General features: G+C 44.5%; 1 protein-coding gene across 1 annotated transcript; it reads left to right on the top strand.

Moving 5' to 3' along the window:
* Positions 1-7,419: 7,419 nt before the first annotated feature.
* On the top strand, positions 7,420-11,071 carry LOC144891024 (uncharacterized). The gene is made up of 2 exons (XM_078773239.1): positions 7,420-7,864; positions 7,925-11,071. Exon 2 carries the CDS (start codon positions 8,447-8,449, stop codon positions 9,788-9,790), a length of 1,344 nt encoding a protein of 447 aa, XP_078629365.1. The 5' UTR covers positions 7,420-7,864; positions 7,925-8,446; the 3' UTR covers positions 9,791-11,071.
* Positions 11,072-20,492: the final 9,421 nt, after the last annotated feature.

Here is a 20,492-nt window from a genome sequence, read left to right on the forward strand (position 1 = left end):
TGTTCAACCATACGAGGGGTTGGAATCCTGCCTAACTCAACGCGTATCTGCTTTAATTACGACACAATGGAAAGGGAACTAATCTTTACATTTAATAAGAAATAACTGACGACTGCAGGCTGCATGTTGTCGTGTAATTCACTTGAGGGGTGTCCTTTATTGCAAAACCGTAACACTGCCCCCTGCTCTCACCCAGACTCGTCCCAAGTTGTCCACACAGGAGAAGCTGGGGGAGCTGGCATTCATTTAGCATTACCATTAGTGTGACAGGTAGATGTAATTCCCCTAACATTTTAAACTCTAACCCCAATGTGTGCGACAATTTAAACTGAATATGTCCTTCCGAATGCGTTGACAAACGACCTTACAGATTCACACCCACAACCTTATACTGTTCGCATATTGCCGGAATTTTGAAACTAAACACATATCCAATGGGCAACATTTTTACATATACACACGACACACGATTTATTTACAAAAACGATGACAGAGGACCTGGACTCAAGGAATAAAGAATGGAGGCACTTGTTGCTGGAGTCATCTTGTGGCTTCTTGCCTTGGTCGGCTTCCTAACAAACCCGGCTGGCCCTGACCATTTGACAGGCCATTTCAAGATCATAAGGCCATCTAATTTTCACCTTTCCACACATGGGTCATTTTATTTTGTGAACAAGGCCACTGACACGTGGTCCAAAGGTGTGGAATCAATGCCACCCAACAGGTGGTCCTTCCAGCAAGATGATGGGGGCAGCTCGGAGCTGCAACAGCAGAAAGGTGTGGCCACAGGGCTAGTGGTCCATAATGTGATGATGGATGGCAGCAAGACGCTGCACCAGCAAGGTGAGATCTCATGATGGTCCTGGGGCGGGGAGGAAGACAAAGCGCAATGAGCACAAGGAAAGGGCATGGTGGCACATGCAAAACAAGGCAAACGGAATGGGTGAGAGGAACGCCGGCAGAGTGAACTCGAGCCTGGCCCGAACCTTACGTACCCCCACCGTCTACGACACAACCCTAGCCCTCCTTGTATTTACAATTGGTCTCTACGTCTTGTCTCCCACATTCCCTCTTTATTGCCAAATTCATCCCCAACTCCCCCCTGGTTCTCCCAGGAAGGAAAGGCGGAATTAACACAATGTTTTGCAACCACGTCGTGATGCATCTCACCCATCAAACTTTGAGCCCCGTAATGCAAAATTCATTCCCTTGTGGATGGTTGTGGATGGTACGAAGGGGTCTTCACAAATCCTACCCACACTAACATCATTTACATATTTAACATCCCTGGGGTTGTACCCTGCCAATCGGGCTTCTTTAAACTATGTGGTTCTAAGAACCTGAATTCCCATTGCCCACACAGTGGTCCCCCCCCCCCCCCGAATTTGGGTCTCACCCCACGACATTTTTTATCTGTGCCCTTGCACAATTTCGGGGCTGGGTCGTGTGGCTTAACCTGGCAGGTCAACCTGCCTACGCCCCCTTGTCCACCGGAGCTGCCTCCCAGGCTTGCCTACTCCTCACCCTAACCTATTTGGGGAAGGCCCTCATTGGCACTTACCACCTGATGCCCACCTTGGCATTTGGCACCCGAGCCATCTCCCTGGATTCTCGCGCCCCACTCACACACTAACCCAACTGGCTCCCTGAGCCTACCTACAGCCTTACCTGGCCGATGAGCTCCCAGTGACCGGATGCCTCGGTCAACCATCTCCACCAACCAAACCACATGCCCAGCCATTCTACTGCCTCCTACACCTCACAAGACACTACATTCCACAATCAGCACCACAGTTGTCAATAGCCATTACAATTTACCTGCACCGTCTGTCTAACTTTAAACTACCCCCCCCCCCCCACCCGGGTCTCCGTGAATGGGGTCCACCCCCCATTCAATTCTTCGCACCATGCATTCCACACCAATTATTTTCACACCAACACAATTCAATTCACACTCACACACACAGCATCATCTATCTCACTGATTTCCCCTATAACTCGTGCTTCCCTCGTCGTCCCTTTACACTATGCACACCCTTTGTTAACAACTACTAAACTCTCTACGTCCCCTCTATAGTTCATGGTCACGACTTAAATTTCGGTCCCTGTGGTTGTCAAGTAGTAGATTTGTTATTGCCTAAAGTTCAGTTATAGACGTTGGTTGCTAATGTGTTATGATTTAAATGTGGTCTAAAAATGCTATTTTCATAAAGTTAATAAAGGGTTTTTGCTTCGTTTTAGTTTTGCTCGCTGAGGTCATGCTGGACAATTGTATACGTGTGCTTTTTTTCGAGGCTGGTCGTAAAACCACGCCCACATGCGCGTGTTTTTGCGTAATGCTAGTAGAATGACATGAACCTATCGTTAACCATATATATTTTGTTTTAATCACAGCAACGCATGACTCTGTATAAACATGCTTTGAATTACTCATGTACACAAACCCATAAAATATATGGGTTTGTTTGGCTAAGCATACACTCTTCTCTTTGTGAGTTACATTTCTGTTTTCTCGGAGCCCAGAGAAACATTTGGTCCGAATGATAAGGAAGGGCTGACTCCCCCGAATAACAGGGCGGATGACGGTGGGGGCTTGGCCCACCGGGGAGGAACCTCTCCCAGTTTTGTTTGTTCCCTCGGAGATTTCCTGATAAAACGTGTCCCTATATAAATGGACTGGGAATCAATGCGTTTTCAGGAAGGCTTGACTTGGCATGAGACTGGCTCTTGCTATAGATGTCTTGGCTTCTTCCGGATCTGTATAAGTTGGTTTTAATTAAAAAGCTGCGTCATTTTTCAGGCTACTTGTGGACTTCTTTTCCAAACGAAGAGCTGATTCTTCACAGATGGTACCAGGAGTGGGGTCAGCACCGGACGACGGGAAACGGAGCCCGAGGGACAGGAGGAAGGCTGCCTGAGGCGCGCCGGCACGCGGATTTGATTAAAGGTGGGAGTTGTTTTATATCAGAGGGCTATTATTCCAAATTCGTACCTTCCTCCCTCGCGCGGGCTTAGTCTCCTTGTCTTCCGCGATGCCTGCACTCGAACAGAGATTGTAAGTAAAGGCTCATTTTAGGCCTCAGAATGACGTAGCTTTGTTAAAGCCAGGATAAATAAGTAAGGACTTAACAGTAAGCTTAAAGTTACAGTTAGCACCAGGAGGGGAAAATGAGGTCGGACAGCCATATAGGTTGAAACCAGGTGGCCAAGATTTTTCCAGGAAGGAACAGCCCAGAGACAAGATGGGGTATGCCATTGCATGCCAGGGAACGAAGGGCTATGGCTAACTTAGATAGAAGGCCAAAGCAACAGAGGTCCAGATAGAAACAGGCCAGGACCTGGTGGACAAGAGAAAATAAATAAGCTCACAGGAAATGGGCCAGGTGGCCACAGGGTGAGAAGGACAGGAATGGTTTTTGAAATATTGAAATTTTAAGCATTGCAGCCATAGTTATTGAAGCTACAGGACAGAGGACAATTAAGTAAGCAGTTAAACAAGTAAATCAGCGGTTGATGCCGCTGGACCAGATACCAGACCAAGACCCCCCAACCCCCCAAGACCTGAGCTCAGTCCCGGGGCTCTAGGCAACACCCCCCACCCCCCCAAGACCTGAGCTCAGTCCCGGGGCTCTAGGCAACACCCCAACACCCCCCACCCTGCCTTCCTTTTTTTCACCTCAACCAACCCCCGTCCAACCCGTCCCAAAAATCCTTTTCCTTGAATGAGAGACGTAACATGAATGAGCAAAGATTGTTTGGGAGTGGCTGGAGAAAGGCATGATTTGAGTCGATCTGAGTTTCGCGCGAAGTCTGGGAGACTTCTATGAGTATATGAATGAGGAATGAATGTATATTGGGATGTTAATTGACGTGTGTATCTAGCCAATGTATTTGTCTGTATGACATATGCAAAGCAGAGGGTTTCGGTGTGAAGCTTTGTAAGTGATCTGCTCGACGTGCGGGAAATTCAGGCCGGGAATGTCCATTTTAGCGTCTATCCGAGAGAACAGGCGAGGTCCTGAACTGAGTCCGGATTTTCATCTGTTTGGGAGTTGTTTGGGAAGCGAATTGATATAAATCGGGTCAGGAAAGCACTCGGAGTGCCCTTGTCGACCTACTGTTGATATGAAGCGGGTTCTTGGAGATGGTTGCAGGATGGGCTGCTTTGTCTTTCGAGCGGCAGTCGGACGGAGGTTTGGAGTTTGTGGAACTGGAGGTTCAGAATTCGAATCAATATGTGTGTTTTACTTGAATCGAAGAGTTCATTCAATGGCAGATATTGTGGATTGTATGTGTGGGATGTATCGCTGAGGCAGCTCACCTTTGGAATTGGTGTCATATAGTGCATTTTGGGTCAGAGAGGTGGAGCGTCGGAGATCCTGTTTTTTTTTTTGCGACGTTCATGTCAGACGAGCCATGTCGGAATAGTGGCCGGCTGCGACATATATGCCAGGCAATGTCACAGGACGAATACGTTATTTAAGATGGATTTATAAGATGGATAGATGGATGGATTTATTTAAGATGGCTAAAATAAACGATTTCAAGACAGAGTAATTAATTTCCGGAGCCAAGTTCCAACAGGAAGTCTTGTTCATACAGTAAGGTACAGTGCGGAGTGGCGGCTGGAAGATGCATCGATGCATTTGTGTTGACCAATTCGAAGTTTGACCTTTTAAAGTTTAGTTGACCTTTGTTCGAGATATGCAAGGGAAAGGTCAGAGGTAATTCACTAACCTTGGAAGAACGACAGGCGGAGTCAGTCTACAGGGTGTTGCTTTAACGACAGGATATATAGGACTTAAATCTGGAGAATATCGGGACATTATATTGTGGGTAAAACCAAAATCATGTACATAATTAGTGGACAGAGAATATCGAGTTTTTTGTTGTTGTGGAAGCGTCAGGTACAGTACGCTTGGAATTTAATTTAACCGGGTCGAGTACAGTGACGTGTTCGATCGAGCTGTGGGGATTTGAGATGGATTTGAGTCACGTTAAATGGAGGACATTTGGGAGGATGAAGAGATGCAAGTAACGTGGATTAAATTGTGGTATCACGAGTTGGGTGCCAGAGATATTGTGGTTATTATAACTCACTGATTATAGGGGGCGCCGGGCGCACCGAGTACAGATCGGGTTGCATGATGGAGCACGCATGCATGGATTTTGGCTTTGCGAGGCTCCAGATAGAAATTGGCATTTCGATGCTGTGGATTATATTGTGCCTGCCCGGAAAGGTGATGTCCTGTGCTGGGGCTGGCGACATGCCTCTGTTATTTGTCTGTCTGTCGGTCTGATTGTAAGTCTTTGGTACTGGGAGGGCTAATTGAGTGCTTAGGCGTCATTGTTCCATGGAGGCAGGAGCTGTGAGTCACAAAATGTAAACGGGAACTTTGTGTAACTTTGCACCGGATCCACAAACAGAGAGATGGACAGGACAACAATGGAGTTTATATGAACTGGGTGATGGGCAATAGTGTATGAGTGAGTAATTATGATCTGTTTAAGTGTAAGAGGCGGTGGAGAAGAAAGGGGTAATGAAAAGTTATTTGTTTAGTGTGAAGTAGGTTGGTTGCTTACTTGTCACAGTAAGATGAGAGTTGTGTTTTTGGTCTTTGAATCTTTCTTTGAAAGTCTTTGAAGTCTTTGAAAGCGGCTTGGTCTTTGAATGAATTGTTGATTGGAAAAGTGATTTTTGATCGCTGATCCGATCTGGTTTTGAATTGTTTGATTTAATTTTGAATTGATTGGAGGTAATAAGGATTTGTGTTGATTTCCTGATTTGAGTTCATCTGGAAACAAAGACAGATGGGATTAATGTGTATATCAGGAACAATTTGGAAAAGAAATATGGATATATGACATTACTAAAATATAACCAAGCAATTGAGAGTTCTTGGGTTAATGGGATATAAATAAATGCATCTACAAGTTGATGGTTTATAAAAATTTAGTTCTGGATGATACTTAAACGATGAACAATGTTGGCAATATACAAAGAATGTGACTTGTTTTTTGGGGGGAAAACATGTGGTTTAAATTGGTTGGCTAAGTTTTAAAGATGGAGATGTTTTGCAGAACTCTTATGATTATTTATATGAGTGGTGGACTATTCCATGGCGAAGCAATTTTCAGTTTATTGAAAGTTGGATTTTTATATATATATATATATATATAGTGTAACAATTTTGGAGGGAGTGTAACGAATGTAAAATAATGGTTTAATATAACCACAGTAGAAAATAATATACAGATTTGGGACATTTTGTAAACTTTCAAATAATGAGAAGATTCAAAAAATTCATTTTATTTATTTCATGGAAAATATTTGGGTTGCAAGTGGAGAAGCATGGTATGGTATAAAAATAAAGAGGGAGTATCCAGGAAAAAGATGTTCAAGTGAACTTTGTGCTGTGAAAAGAATGTCGAGTTAATGGAAGTGTTTTGTTCGATTAATTTTGTTCAATTTGTGTTCAAATGACCATCGATGTTGGGGGCAAAGTTATGGGTGGATTTGGTGAGTGGTTGTGGGCAAACGAAGATTAATTTAGATTTATCATAGTTAAGGTCGAGGAAGTTGATTTGAAGCCAGAATTTCATTTGGATGCCAGAAAGGAGAAAGGAGATGCTGAAAGCCAGAAAGGAGATGCTGTTGTCTACTCTGAATGACAGGTGGCGGTATCCAGGGCGCTGAGGAGTTTGTTCACGTTGTAAAGTTTGTTTATTTAGTTTGTTTATTGTAGAGAAGAGTGCTTTTGGGATTCCGGAGCCAGAGTGGATAATTTGAGAGTAGTAGGTGGTCCTTGTGGGCTTGGGGGTGAACTAATTTGGGTTTAATAGGCACAAGCTGGTCTAAACAGGGTGAGGAGGATGGCGTGATTGATGATGTCAAAGGAGGCGTTGAGGTGAGGAGGATGAAAATGTTGAGGTTGCCGGCATCAGAGGAGAGAAAAGGTCGCTGGTGATTTTGAGGAGAGCAGTTTCAGTACTGTGGCTGGAGCAGAATCCGGATTGGGATGTTTCATACAGGTTATTGGCAGAGTGGTGATGTTTGAGTTGAGTGGCCACAGCACGTTCCAAAACTTTTGACAGAAAGGGTAGATTGGAGATGAGTCTGAAGTTATTTAGGGTGTCAGGGTTTAGTCCAGGGTTTTTCCAGAATGGGGGTGAAGTTTCACGAGTTTTTGGGGAAATCGGTATGTGAAGCTGGATTAAGTTGGAACTGCTTGATGAGCCATGGAGATGGATTGGGTTTTGTTGTTGGTTGTCTGGGAGTTCGGTTGTTGCATTGCCAAAGGTTTCTGTGTGGTGGACACACTCGTTGGCTGTTGTCTTGTGTGACGTGGATGGAGATGTATGTGGCTGCGTGTGGCTGCCTGGAGTCGGGAAAGCGGCTACAGTGGTTGATATTGGTTGTGGGTTGTCCGGGGTGCTTCAATTTGCATAGGGGGTGAAGATTGGGATATTACATTATTTTAAGTAAGTATTGGTATGAGTAATTACATAAGTAATTATGAGTTATTATGAGTATTAGTTATGAGTAAGTGATTATTTTAGTAAAGTTACATGTTTCGCTGTGTTGTGGATCTGCGGACAAGCTAGTTTGATGGGTACCCTGGGGTCTTCAGCGTGTCTATGTGTTTGGCTGTCTGTCACACCGGACTCTTGAATGGGTTTTCATGAGACGAATTTCAGACATAACAGTGAGAATCTATTTTGAGCGAATCACAGTGGGTGAGGAAAACATTGTGTGTGACCAGACACCAGAACTGACCAGAATTGAAATTGGAAGTAGACCAGGTTATTTCTATTATTTGTTTATTCGTGAAAATAAATAAATAATAGGGGGAGGTTAATGGAGGTTAATGGTGGTTTGTGTGTGTTAATGGAGGTTAATGGTGGTTTGTTTGTGTTAATGGAGGTTAATGGTGGTTTGTTTGTGTTAATTCTAGTTGAAACTCTCGCTGAAGTAATTTTCGTTTATTTTTATTTTTTGATTCGATTTGAGAGTTGAAATGATTGATTTTTTATTAATTTTATAATTTTATTTTTATTGATGTTGGAAACAGGTAATGGGATGCTGAGAGAAGGATTGAATTTAATTTGAATTGGACTGGATTAAATGGGATTGAATTTAAAAATTGAATATTGGATAAAATTGGATCCACTTGAAAAAAAGTGGATTAGGAAATTGGAGACCTGTAGACCAGGCGCTCCCAGGAGACTTGTGGACCAGGTGTTCCACCAGAGGAAAAGACCAGGTGTTCGTGGAGCACTTCACCTGCAAGAACGCCTTGGAACCAAGGTGGAAGGGACCAGTCCAGGTGTTGCTGACTACACCAACGGCAGTCTTTTGCGAGGGCAAGACTTCGTGGATCCACGCCACGCACTGTAAGTTGGCCATACAAGCACCAGACACTACACCACAGCAACCACAGTAAGGATGGGCCTAATCATAGGTACAATACTATTGATAGCGACAGCAGCTAGGGGAAACTCCGATTCCAATAGATGCGAAAACAAAACCCGACACCTCACCGTAACATGGGGACAAAGAGTATCACTACCATGTTTCGAACAGAAAGCCCTGCACACAAATTGGGTGAACATAAATTGGCTAGCACTGTCGGCAGGGCCTGGACGCGTTGGCATGGTACTACAAAAGCAACGAGAGTTCCGGGAAGACGGGCAAGCTAGCATTAAGACCTTGGCCCAACCAGGATACCAATGGGGAACCCCTGATTTTAAGCTACAAACACGCACACGCCTAGGGAAAGACATGACCATGCAGGTCCGGTGCAGCGTCTGGACCCCTGGCGCGGCCGGTGGCGAAAGGAACTACATACCATGCATCGAATACATACTCACGCCACAACCCCAGAATAAGGCCCCAAAGAAGGGTGAAAACACATATTGGAAAGTGGCCAGGGAGGTGGCAACAATTCAAAATAGGACACACTGCTGGTCGTGCATGCGCTTTCCCCAAGCAGGCACCACAGGAATACACATGATAGTGCTACCTCTGTCCCTCAATGACCTCTGCTCACAACCTATCGATTCCCCATGTTTAGTCACCACGCTGGAAAGAGAAGGGGTTGACAACGGCAAGAGTTGCAATCGACAATTTAATTATCGCCCGTCAATGATTGCCCATGTGGCCGAGAGGCCTGCCCCCGTCTGGGTCAAACCACAGAAAGGGAGGGTCTGCCTCCAGGGTTCCGGCCACTTGCGTATGGGAGAATCAGAATGCGCCTACACTCTCCCCGGGAAGCTGGGACAAGGGAGCTCGGGGATTACATTACGAATAGTACTGCAAGATAAACACAACCACAACATAACGGCTATAACATTCTCTAGGGGGGTTAGTAGGATTAATGGGGTGGTAAAGGGACTCCAGTGCTTATCCACCCACCTGGTCCCACCCCATGGGACAATGTTTATATGCGGCGACAAGGCTTACCCCTATTTACCAAATAATTGGGGGGGCACATGTTATCTGGGTTCAGTCCTTCCTGACGTTGAGATACTGGATGAGCTAGACCCAAAGTCCTTGGACAGGCGTTATAAGAGGTCAGTCATGAACGAAGATGGAACCACTAAACTACACGGGAGTCTATGGGAAAAGGTGTTTGGTTTCTTCTTCCCAGGAGCGGGCACAGTCATGGATAGTTTCCGGATAGATAAATTGGCTTTGGCCCTAGAAAAGGTGGCAAACGACACCGCTACGGCTCATGACATACTATTGGATACGGTGATTCACATGCGTACAATGGTGATGCAGAAGTGAGACTAAGGGAAACTAGCCACGCCCGGACGATCGATCGGATCGCGCGCGAAAATTCTTATACATTTAGCTGGCTCACTGACTGGTTCCAGGGATGGACGGGCACCATAGTGAAGTGGTTATTGACCGCACTGGCTGTGATAATCGGGGTAGTAATTTGGGGGGCACTAATGAAATCTCTAGTCCTCCTCTGTATGAGAAAGTATTTTACAGGATGGAAAGTGAAGAAGCCGCCGACAACGACTATGGCTCTGACCACAGAGGCCGTCGACCTGAACGGGTCCTTCAACAAGGCAGTTGCGACCGGCGCTCCAGAAAATTGCATTGAATTTTGTAATGACTGTGATACTTGTGCGGATCCCATGTGGGAACTGGCTGCTGCCTGTAACGGTGTATGTAATGACTGTGATACTTGTGCGGATCCCATGTGGGAACTGGCTGCTGCCTGTAACGGTGTATGTGATGACTGTGATACTTGTGCTATAAACCCCTTGCGTGTACTGGCTAACGCTGCTTATGTATTACAAGCTGACAGCTGCACGCCCCCTTTCAACCCAACTATGGATCTGATTGCGACGCTGGGTCTGGCGGTCGAGGGACCCGACGTGGATATCCTAGACCCGCAAGCCGACCAGGCGCCCATGGGAGACTTTGACATAAAGGAAGTCCCTCTCTTTTCTTCATATGTATTAAGTTCAAATGCTTCAAGTGAATCGGATTTTTACGCTCTGTACCCTGACCAGGAAATTGAGACACAAGATACTGACAATATTATGTATTCCCCAGAACAGCAGCACGTGAGGGACCTCATGGGCATGATCGTTGATTAACTTCGAAGATCTGCAAGGACTGGGTCTGCAAAGGGTGGGGGGAGCAAGTTCCGCAGGGGAGGTGGTGGCCCTCTGGCGGAGCAGAACCTCATCTGGACCAGACCTCTTCGTTGTGGATCCGAAACGTTAATGGACTTTCATGTTCTGAGCCCTCAGGCTCCGAGCACGCACCACACGACACGTTCGCCAAATGCACGGGCGAGGCGCTTTGGGCGCACGATATGCCCTTGGGAGATACCCGCATTACACAATTATTTTTTCAATACCCGCATTACACAATTATTTTTCAATAAAGCCCGATGTGGCACGTTGTCTCTTAAGATACTTTGTCTCGACGAGACAAGAGGAAGGAATGTCAAGTAGTAGATTTGTTATTGCCTAAAGTTCAGTTATAGACGTTGGTTGCTAATGTGTTATGATTTAAATGTGGTCTAAAAATGCTATTTTCATAAAGTTAATAAAGGGTTTTTGCTTCGTTTTAGTTTTGCTCGCTGAGGTCATGCTGGACAATTGTATACGTGTGCTTTTTTTCGAGGCTGGTCGTAAAACCACGCCCACATGCGCGTGTTTTTGCGTAATGCTAGTAGAATGACATGAACCTATCGTTAACCATATATATTTTGTTTTAATCACAGCAACGCATGACTCTGTATAAACATGCTTTGAATTACTCATGTACACAAACCCATAAAATATATGGGTTTGTTTGGCTAAGCATACACTCTTCTCTTTGTGAGTTACATTTCTGTTTTCTCGGAGCCCAGAGAAACATTTGGTCCGAATGATAAGGAAGGGCTGACTCCCCCGAATAACAGGGCGGATGACGGTGGGGGCTTGGCCCACCGGGGAGGAACCTCTCCCAGTTTTGTTTGTTCCCTCGGAGATTTCCTGATAAAACGTGTCCCTATATAAATGGACTGGGAATCAATGCGTTTTCAGGAAGGCTTGACTTGGCATGAGACTGGCTCTTGCTATAGATGTCTTGGCTTCTTCCGGATCTGTATAAGTTGGTTTTAATTAAAAAGCTGCGTCATTTTTCAGGCTACTTGTGGACTTCTTTTCCAAACGAAGAGCTGATTCTTCACATGGTCTCCCTAGATCCCTAACCATTATCCTAAGCCCTCCCTCAGCTAGTTTTGGTGCCCCCAAGTAAGCAACCATTGCTGGCCCCTCCATGGGCTGAACAATGCTATCCCCCTAAACTAATGCTCATGGGCCCCCTCTGTGGAGAATGGTCACACCACCACGTGGGGTACAATACTCCCAAGTCCTCTACACTATGAACCCCCATCTGTGGAGGTGCTTGGTCACGCCTCGGCCTCTAAGGCCAGAGCGATCCACGAGGGCGCCTGCTCGCCTGTGTAGGGTCTTATCCGGTCGGCATGGACGATCCGAGAGAGAGCTCGTGGTCCCATTTTAATTTTTATTACCACGTCACAAATTAGTGCCTGGACGACATCCTGGAAGGTTTCATTCCACGCCTCCTTTTGGAAGGTTTTATGCCCCGCCTACTTTTAGAAGGTTTTATGCCCCGCCTACTTTGAGAATGTTTTATGCCCCGCCTCCTTTTGGAAGGTTTCATTCCCCGCCTCCTTTTCAAAGGTTTCATTCCCCGCCTACTTTTGGAAGGTTTCATTCCCTGCCTCCTTTTGGATGGTTTCATTCCCTGCCTCATTTTGGGAGGTTTCATTCCCCGCCTCCTTTTGAAAGATTTCATTCCACTCCTCCTTTTGGATGGTTTTATGCCCCGCCTCCTTTTGGAAGGTCTCAATTCCCTGCCTCCTTTTGGAAGGTTTCATTCCCCGCCTACTTTTGGATGGTTTTATTCCCCGCCTCCTTTTGGATGGTTTTATTCCCTGCCTTGGTTTGGAAGGTTTCATTCCCCACCTCCTTTTGGAAGGTTTCATTCTCCGCCTCCTTTTGGATGGTTTCATTCCCTGCCTCCTTTTGGAAGGTTGTATTCCCCGCCTCCTTTTGAAAAGTTTTATGCCCCCCCCTCCTTTTGGATGGTTTCAATCCCCACCTCCTTTTGGAAGATTTCATTCCCTGCCTCCTTTTGGAAGGTTTCCTTCCCCGCCTCCTTTTGGATGGTTTCATTCCCGCCTCCTTTTGCCTGGTTTCATTCACCACCTCCTTTTGGAAGGTTTCATTCCCCGCCTACTTGTGGAAGATTTCATTCCCCGCCTCCTTTTGGAAGGTTTCATTCCCCGCCTCCTTTTGGAAGGTTTTATGCCCCGCCTCCTTTTGGAAGGTTTCATTCCCCGCCTCCTTTTGGATGGTTTCATTCCCCGCCTCCTTTTGCAAGGTTTTATGCCCCGCCTCCTTTTGGAAGGTCTCAATTCCCCGCCTCCTTTTGGAAGGTTTCATTCCTCGCCTCCTTTTGGATGGTTTCATTCCCCGCCTCCTTTTGGAAGGTTTCATTCCTCGCCTTGTTTTGGAAGGTTTCATTCCCCACCTCCTTTTGCAAGGTTTCATTCCCCGCCTCCTTTTGGATGGTTTTATTCCCCACCTCCCACTGTTGCAGTTGATCACGTGGACTGTTTCCCCCCACCCACAAACCAACATCTTTGCTCAACCACACGAGGGGTTGGAATCCTGCCTAACTCAACGCAAATCTGCTTTATTAACGCACAGGTTGTAAACCTGGTGCGTTATAGCGTTTGCCTGGGAATTTCTGTCGCTCCAAAAGTGAAGCACGTTTCTGTCGCTCCAAAAGTGAAGCACGTTTCTGTCGCTCAGATGTGTAAACATGACGTCATCAAATCTATATTTAGGCTAACCATGGGCTACCCCTTTGGCTGGTACGCGGCCGCTCGCTAGTACATAATATAGGATATATTTGTTATATGTTATGTTATAGGATATATAGGATATATGTTATATGATATAGGATATATATAGGATAGGTTATAGGATATATATGTTATAGGATAGGAATATAGGACCCAAATGACCCAGAGGACCCAAATGACCCAGAGGACCCAAATGACCCAGAGGACCCAAATGACCCAGAGGACCCAAATGACCCAAATGACCCAAATGACCCAGAGGACCCAAATGACCCAGAGGACCCAAATGACCCAGAGGACCCAAATGACCCAGAGGACCCAAATGACCCAGAGGACCCAAATGACCCAGAGGACCCAAATGACCCAGAGGACCCAAATGACCCAGAGGACCCAAATGACCCAGAGGACCCAAATGACCCAGAGGACCCAAATGACCCAAATGACCCAAATGACCCAGAGGACCCAGAGGACCCAAATGACCCAGAGGACCCAAATGACCCAAATGACCCAGAGGACCCAAATGACCCAGAGGACCCAAATGACCCAGAGGACCCAAATGACCCAAATGACCCAGAGGACCCAAATGACCCAGAGGACCCAAATGACCCAGAGGACCCAAATGACCCAGAGGACCCAGAGGACCCAAATGACCCAGAGGACCCAAATGACCCAGAGGACCCAAATGACCCAGAGGACCCAAATGACCCAGAGGACCCAAATGACCCAGAGGACCCAAATGACCCAGAGGACCCAAATGACCCAGAGGACCCAAATGACCCAGAGGACCCAAATGACCCAGAGGACCCAAATGACCCAGAGGACCCAAATGACCCAGAGGACCCAAATGACCCAGAGGACCCAAATGACCCAGAGGACCCAAATGACCCAGAGGACCCAAATGACCCAGAGGACCCAAATGACCCAGAGGACCCAAATGACCCAAATGACCCAGAGGACCCAAATGACCCAGAGGACCCAAATGACCCAGAGGACCCAAATGACCCAGAGGACCCAAATGACCCAGAGGACCCAAATGACCCAGAGGACCCAAATGACCCAGAGGACCCAAATGACCCAGAGGACCCAAATGACCCAGAGGACCCAAATGACCCAGAGGACCCAAATGACCCAGAGGACCCAAATGACCCAAATGACCCAGAGGACCCAAATGACCCAGAGGACCCAAATGACCCAGAGGACCCAAATGACCCAGAGGACCCAAATGACCCAGAGGACCCAAATGACCCAGAGGACCCAAATGACCCAGAGGACCCAAATGACCCAGAGGACCCAAATGACCCAGAGGACCCAAATGACCCAGAGGACCCAAATGACCCAGAGGACCCAAATGACCCAGAGGACCCAAATGACCCTCTGGGTCAATAAAAGTTGAAACTGGGCAAATGTCAATGAAAATTTGCCAGACCCAGACCAGAAAATGACCCAGAGGACCCAAATGCCCAGAGGACCCAGAGGACCCTGTGAATGTGAATGAATGTGAACATAATGTGAATACTAGTAGCAATTTTACAAAAACCATGGCATAATTTCAAATCTTGACCCGAGATGATAATTATGCTACATCATAATTTCCATGTGCCAACCTGGGCGGAATCCAAGTGGATTCACTTGTTTACTACACAATGGGAAGGGAGCGAATCTTTACATTTAATAAAAAAATTATTGACTCCAGCAGGCGACATGTTGTCGTGTAATTAACGAGAGGGGGTTCGTTCTTTATTGCAAAACCGCAACAGTATGTTCCTCAAAAACGTCCTCCAATCAGAGCTGATGATCTGGTCACGTGCTGGAGACATTATGGGTGATTCTTATGGGTAATTCTAATGGATAATTCCAATGGGTAATTCTAATGGGTAATTCTAATGGGTAATTCTAAAGGGTAATTCTAATGGGTGATTCTAAAGGGTAATTCTAATGGGTGATTCTAAAGGGTAATTCTAATGGGTGATTCTAAAGGGTAATTCTAATGGGTGATTCTAAAGGGTAATTCTAATGGGTGATTCTAAAGGGTAATTCTCATGCATAATTCTAATGGGTGATTCTAAAGGGTAATTCTAATTGGTGATTCTAAAGGGTAATTCTAATGGGTGATTCAAAAGGGTAATTCTAATGGGTAATTCTAAAGGGTAATTCCAATGGGTGATTCTAAAGGGTAATTCTAAAGGGTAATTCTAATGGGTGATTCTAAGGGGTAATTGTGATGGGTGATTCTAAGGGGTAATTGTAATGGGTGATTCTAAAGGGTAATTCTAATGGGTAATTCGAAAGGGTAATTCTAATGGGTAATTCTAATGGGTGTTCTAAAGGGTAATTCCAATGGGTAATTCGAATGGGTGATTCCAAAAGGGTAATTATAATGGGTAATTCTAAACTCTAAAGGGTAATTCTAATGGGTGATTCTAATGGGTGATTTTAAAGGGTAATTCGAATGGGCAATTCTTATGGGTGATTCTAAAGGGTAATTCTAATGGGTGATTCTGAAGGGTAATTCTAATGGGTGATTCTAAAGCATAATTCTGAAGGATAATTCTAAAGGGTAATTCTAAGGGGTAAATGTGAAGGGTAATTCCAAACTCCAAAGGGTAATTCTCAAGGGTAATTCTAATGGGTTTCAAAGGATAATTCTAAAGGGTAATTCTAAGGGGTAAATGTGAAGGGTAATTCCAAACTCCAAAGGGTAATTCTCAAGGGTAATTCTAATGGATAATTCTCACAGATAATTCCAATGGGTTCTAAAGGGTAATTCTAAAGGGTTTTTTGTGTGCAAGAACGAGGCTCGTGTAAGAGATTAATGTTACAAAAAAAAAAAAACCGGACACATGAAACAAATAATAAAGGGAGCGGTCGACAAGATGGGGAGAGAGGAGGAAGCACGCCAGCACAACATTTGAGAGCAGGGACATCGAGATATCTGTGGGAGGGAGAGGGCTTGGGGGGAGGAGGTGTGGGAAGGGGGGTGGGGGGGGGAGAGGGCTTCTGGGGAGGGTGTGTGAAGGGCCGGGGGGGGGGGGTAGAAGTATAAAACACTTGGACACTGCAAGGTCTTCCAAGAAAGAAGTTGGTATTTCAAAAAAGTGGATCTGGAGTGAATTAGCGGGGGTAGAAAAGATCAAGGTTTTGGATGGGGGAAGATAAGAGATGGTGGTGAACAGCTGTTTTAAAGACCTGGAGGGAGGAGTGGGATTGAAGGGAGTGGGGGAGTTTGAGGAAAAAGGCAGGAAAAAAGGGGTATGAAAGAGTGAAGGTGAGCAGAGAGCTGAGATTTTGGCAGTTTAACCATAAGAGGGTTGCAGGCAGATCTTGTGTGACCTGAAGGAATATTGGGGGGACAGAGCACAGAGAGAGATGGGGGAGCAAGGCCGGAGAGGAGTCGGTAAAAGTCAGAAAGACCACCAACCTGGCTGCGGTGAGTGAGTGAAAGGCCCTCAGAGATAGCTTCATGACGGGAGATTCCAATGATTCTGAAAGCTTTGGTTTCAACAGCGTGAAGCCGAGCGAGGTGTGAGGCAGGAGCACCGGCCCAGAGGGGGACCAGTATTCCATTGAGCTGCGGATGAAAGCCTTGTATGTGGTGAGGAGCTCAGGTGTGCCAAGAAAGGACTTCGCACGACGGAGAATGCCCAGTCGGCGACTGGCTTTGGAGGCCAGCTTGGATATGCGGTTTTCCCTGAAAGATTATGGCAGATAGTGAGACCCAAAAGCTTGAGCGACAGAACTTCTTGGAGAGGATTGTTGAGAAAGTGGAGGGGAGGGTTGTCCAGTCGGTCTTTTCGGAGAGACGTAGTAAGAGTGTGAGATTTGTCAGGATTGAAAGACATGTTCCACTTGATTGACCAATCTCTGATTTTGTCCATGTCTGCAGAGAGTGAGGAGGCTGCAGACTGCCGATCTGAGGGATGAGGAATGGAGCGGCAGAGAGTGGAGTCATCAGCAAAGAGATAGAGAGGATTTTCCAGAGAGTTGGAGAGATCATTGATGAAGACCAGAAATAGCACACGCCCCAGAACACTACCTTGGGGAACTCCAACCAGCACAGGAAGGGGAGATGAGAGAAATCCATTCAGGGCCACGCGTTGCCTTCGACCAGAGAGGAAGTGAGTAAGCCATGAGTGGAGATTTCCATGGATAACATTGGAGGAGAGTTTGGTTTTCACCAACATGTTCAATTTTCACGTTGACACATGTTGTATTTTCACGTTGACACATGTTCTATTTTCACGTTGACACATGTTCCATTTTCACGTTGACACATGTTCTATTTTCACGTTGACACATGTTCTATTTTCACGTTGACACATGTTCTATTTTCACGTTGACACATGTTCTATTTTCACGTTGCCACGTGTTCTATTTTCACGTTGACACGTGTTCTATTTTTATGTTGACACATGTTCTATTTTTACGTTGACACATGTTCTATTTTCACGTTGACACGTGTTCTATTTTCACGTTGACACATGTTATATTTTCACGTTGACACATGTTCTATTTTCACGTTGACACATGTTCTATTTTCACGTTGACACATGTTCTATTTTCACGTTGACACATGTTGCATTTTCACGTTGACACATGTTCTATTTTCAAGTTGACACATGTTCTATTTTCACGTTGACACAGTTCTATTTTCTTGTTGACACATGTTCTATTTTGACGTTGACACATGTTGCATTTTTACGTTGACACATGTTCTATTTTCAAGTTGACACATGTTCTATTTTCACGTTGACAAATGTTCTATTTTCACATTGACACACGTTCTATTTTCATGTTGACACATGTTCTATTTTCACGTTGACACATGTTGCATTTTCACGTTGACACATGTTCTATTTTCACGTTGACACATGTTGCATTTTCATGTTGACACATGTTCTATTTTGAAGTTGACACATGTTCAATTTTCATGTTGACACATGTTCTATTTTCACGTTGACACATGTTCTATTTTCACGTTGCCACATGTTCTATTTTCAGGTTAACACATGCTCTATTTCCACGTTGACACAGTTCTATTTCCATGTTGACACATGTTCTATTTTCACGTTGACACATGCTCTATTTTCACGTTGACACAGTTCTATTTTCATGTTGACACAGGTTCTATTTTCGCGCTGACACATGTTCTATTTCCACGTTGACACATGTTCTATTTTCACGTTGACACATGTTCTATTTTCACGTTGACGCATGTGCTATTTTCACGTTGACACATGTTCTATTTTCACGTTGACGCATGTTCTATTTTCACGTTGACACATGTTCTATTGTCACGTTGACACATGTTCTATTTTCATGTTGATACATGTTCTATTTTCACGTTGACACATGTTCTATTTTCACGTTGACACATGTTCTATTTTCACGTTGACACATGTTCTATTTTCACGTTGACACATGTTCTATTTGCACGCTGACACATGTTCTATTTTCACGTTGACACATGTTCTATTTTCACGTTGACACATGTTCTATTTTCACGTTGACACATGTTCTATTTTCACGTTGACACATGTTCTATTTTCATGTTGGCACATGTTCTATTTTCACGTTGACACATGGTCTATTTTCATGTTGACACATGTTCTATTTTCATGTTGGCACATGTTCTATTTTCACGTTGACACATGTTCTATTTTCACGTTGACACATGTTCTATTTTCAGGTTGACACATGTTCTATTTTCACGTTGACACATGTTCTATTTTCATGTTGACACATGTTCTATTTTCACGTTGACACATGCTCTATTTTCACGTTGACACAGTTCTATTTTCATGTTGACACAGGTTCTATTTTCACGTTGACACATGTTCTATTTTCACGTTGACACATGTTCTATTTTCACGTTGACACATGTTCTATTTTCACGTTGGCACATGTTCTATTTTCACGTTGACACATGTTCTTTTTTCATGTTGACACATGTTCTATTTTCACATTGACACATGTTCTATTTTCACATTGACACATGTTCTATTTTCACGTTGACACATGTTCTATTTTCATGTTGGCACATGTTCTATTTTCACGTTGACACATGTTCTATTTTCACGTTGACACATGTTCTATTTTCAGGTTGACACATGTTCTATTTTCACATTGACACATGTTCTATTTTCACATTGACACATGTTCTATTTTCACATTGACACATGTTCTATTTTCACGTTGACATATGTTCTATTTTCACGTTGACACATGTTCTATTTTCACGTTGACACATGTTCTATTTTCATGTTGGCACATGTTCTATTTTCACGTTGACACATGTTCTATTTTCACGTTGACACATGTTCTATTTTCAGGTTGACACATGTTCTATTTTCACGTTGACACATGTTCTATTTTCACGTTGACACATGTTCTATTTTCACGTTGACACATGTTCTATTTTCACGTTGACACATGTTCTATTTTCACGTTGACACATGTTCTATTTTCACGTTGACACATGTTCTATTTTCACGTTGACACATGTTCTATTTTCACGTTGACACATGTTCTATTTTCACATTGACACATGTTCTATTTTCACGCTGACACATGTTCTATTTTCATGTTGACACATGTTCTATTTTCACGTTGACACATGTTCTATTTTCACATTGCCACATGTTCTATTTTCAAGTTGACACATGTTCTATTTTCACGTTGACACATGTTCTATTTGCATGCTGACACATGTTCTATTTTCACGTTGACACATGTTCTATTTTCACGTTGACACATGTTCTATTTTCACGTTGACACATGTTCTATTTTCACGTTGACACATGTTCTATTTGCATGCTGACACATGTTCTGTTTTCACGTTGACACATGTTCTATTTTCACGTTGACACATGTTCTATTTTCATGTTGGCACATGTTCTATTTTCACGTTGACACATGTTCTATTTTCACGTTGACACATGTTCTATTTTCAGGTTGACACATGTTCTATTTTCACGTTGACACATGTTCTATTTTCACGTTGACACATGTTCTATTTTCACGTTGACACATGTTCTATTTTCATGTTGGCACATGTTCTATTTTCTATACCTCTTTATTCTATACCTC

This window comes from Myxine glutinosa, chromosome 2 (genome assembly GCF_964187855.1).
Source record: "Myxine glutinosa chromosome 2, kmMyxGlut1.1, whole genome shotgun sequence".
Classification (NCBI taxonomy): Eukaryota; Metazoa; Chordata; class Myxini; order Myxiniformes; family Myxinidae; genus Myxine; species Myxine glutinosa.

Coding starts and splice junctions, on each gene's coding strand:
- LOC144891024 (XM_078773239.1), top strand. CDS start 8,447: ATGGGCCTAATCATAGGTACAATACTATTGATAGCGACAGCAGCTAGG.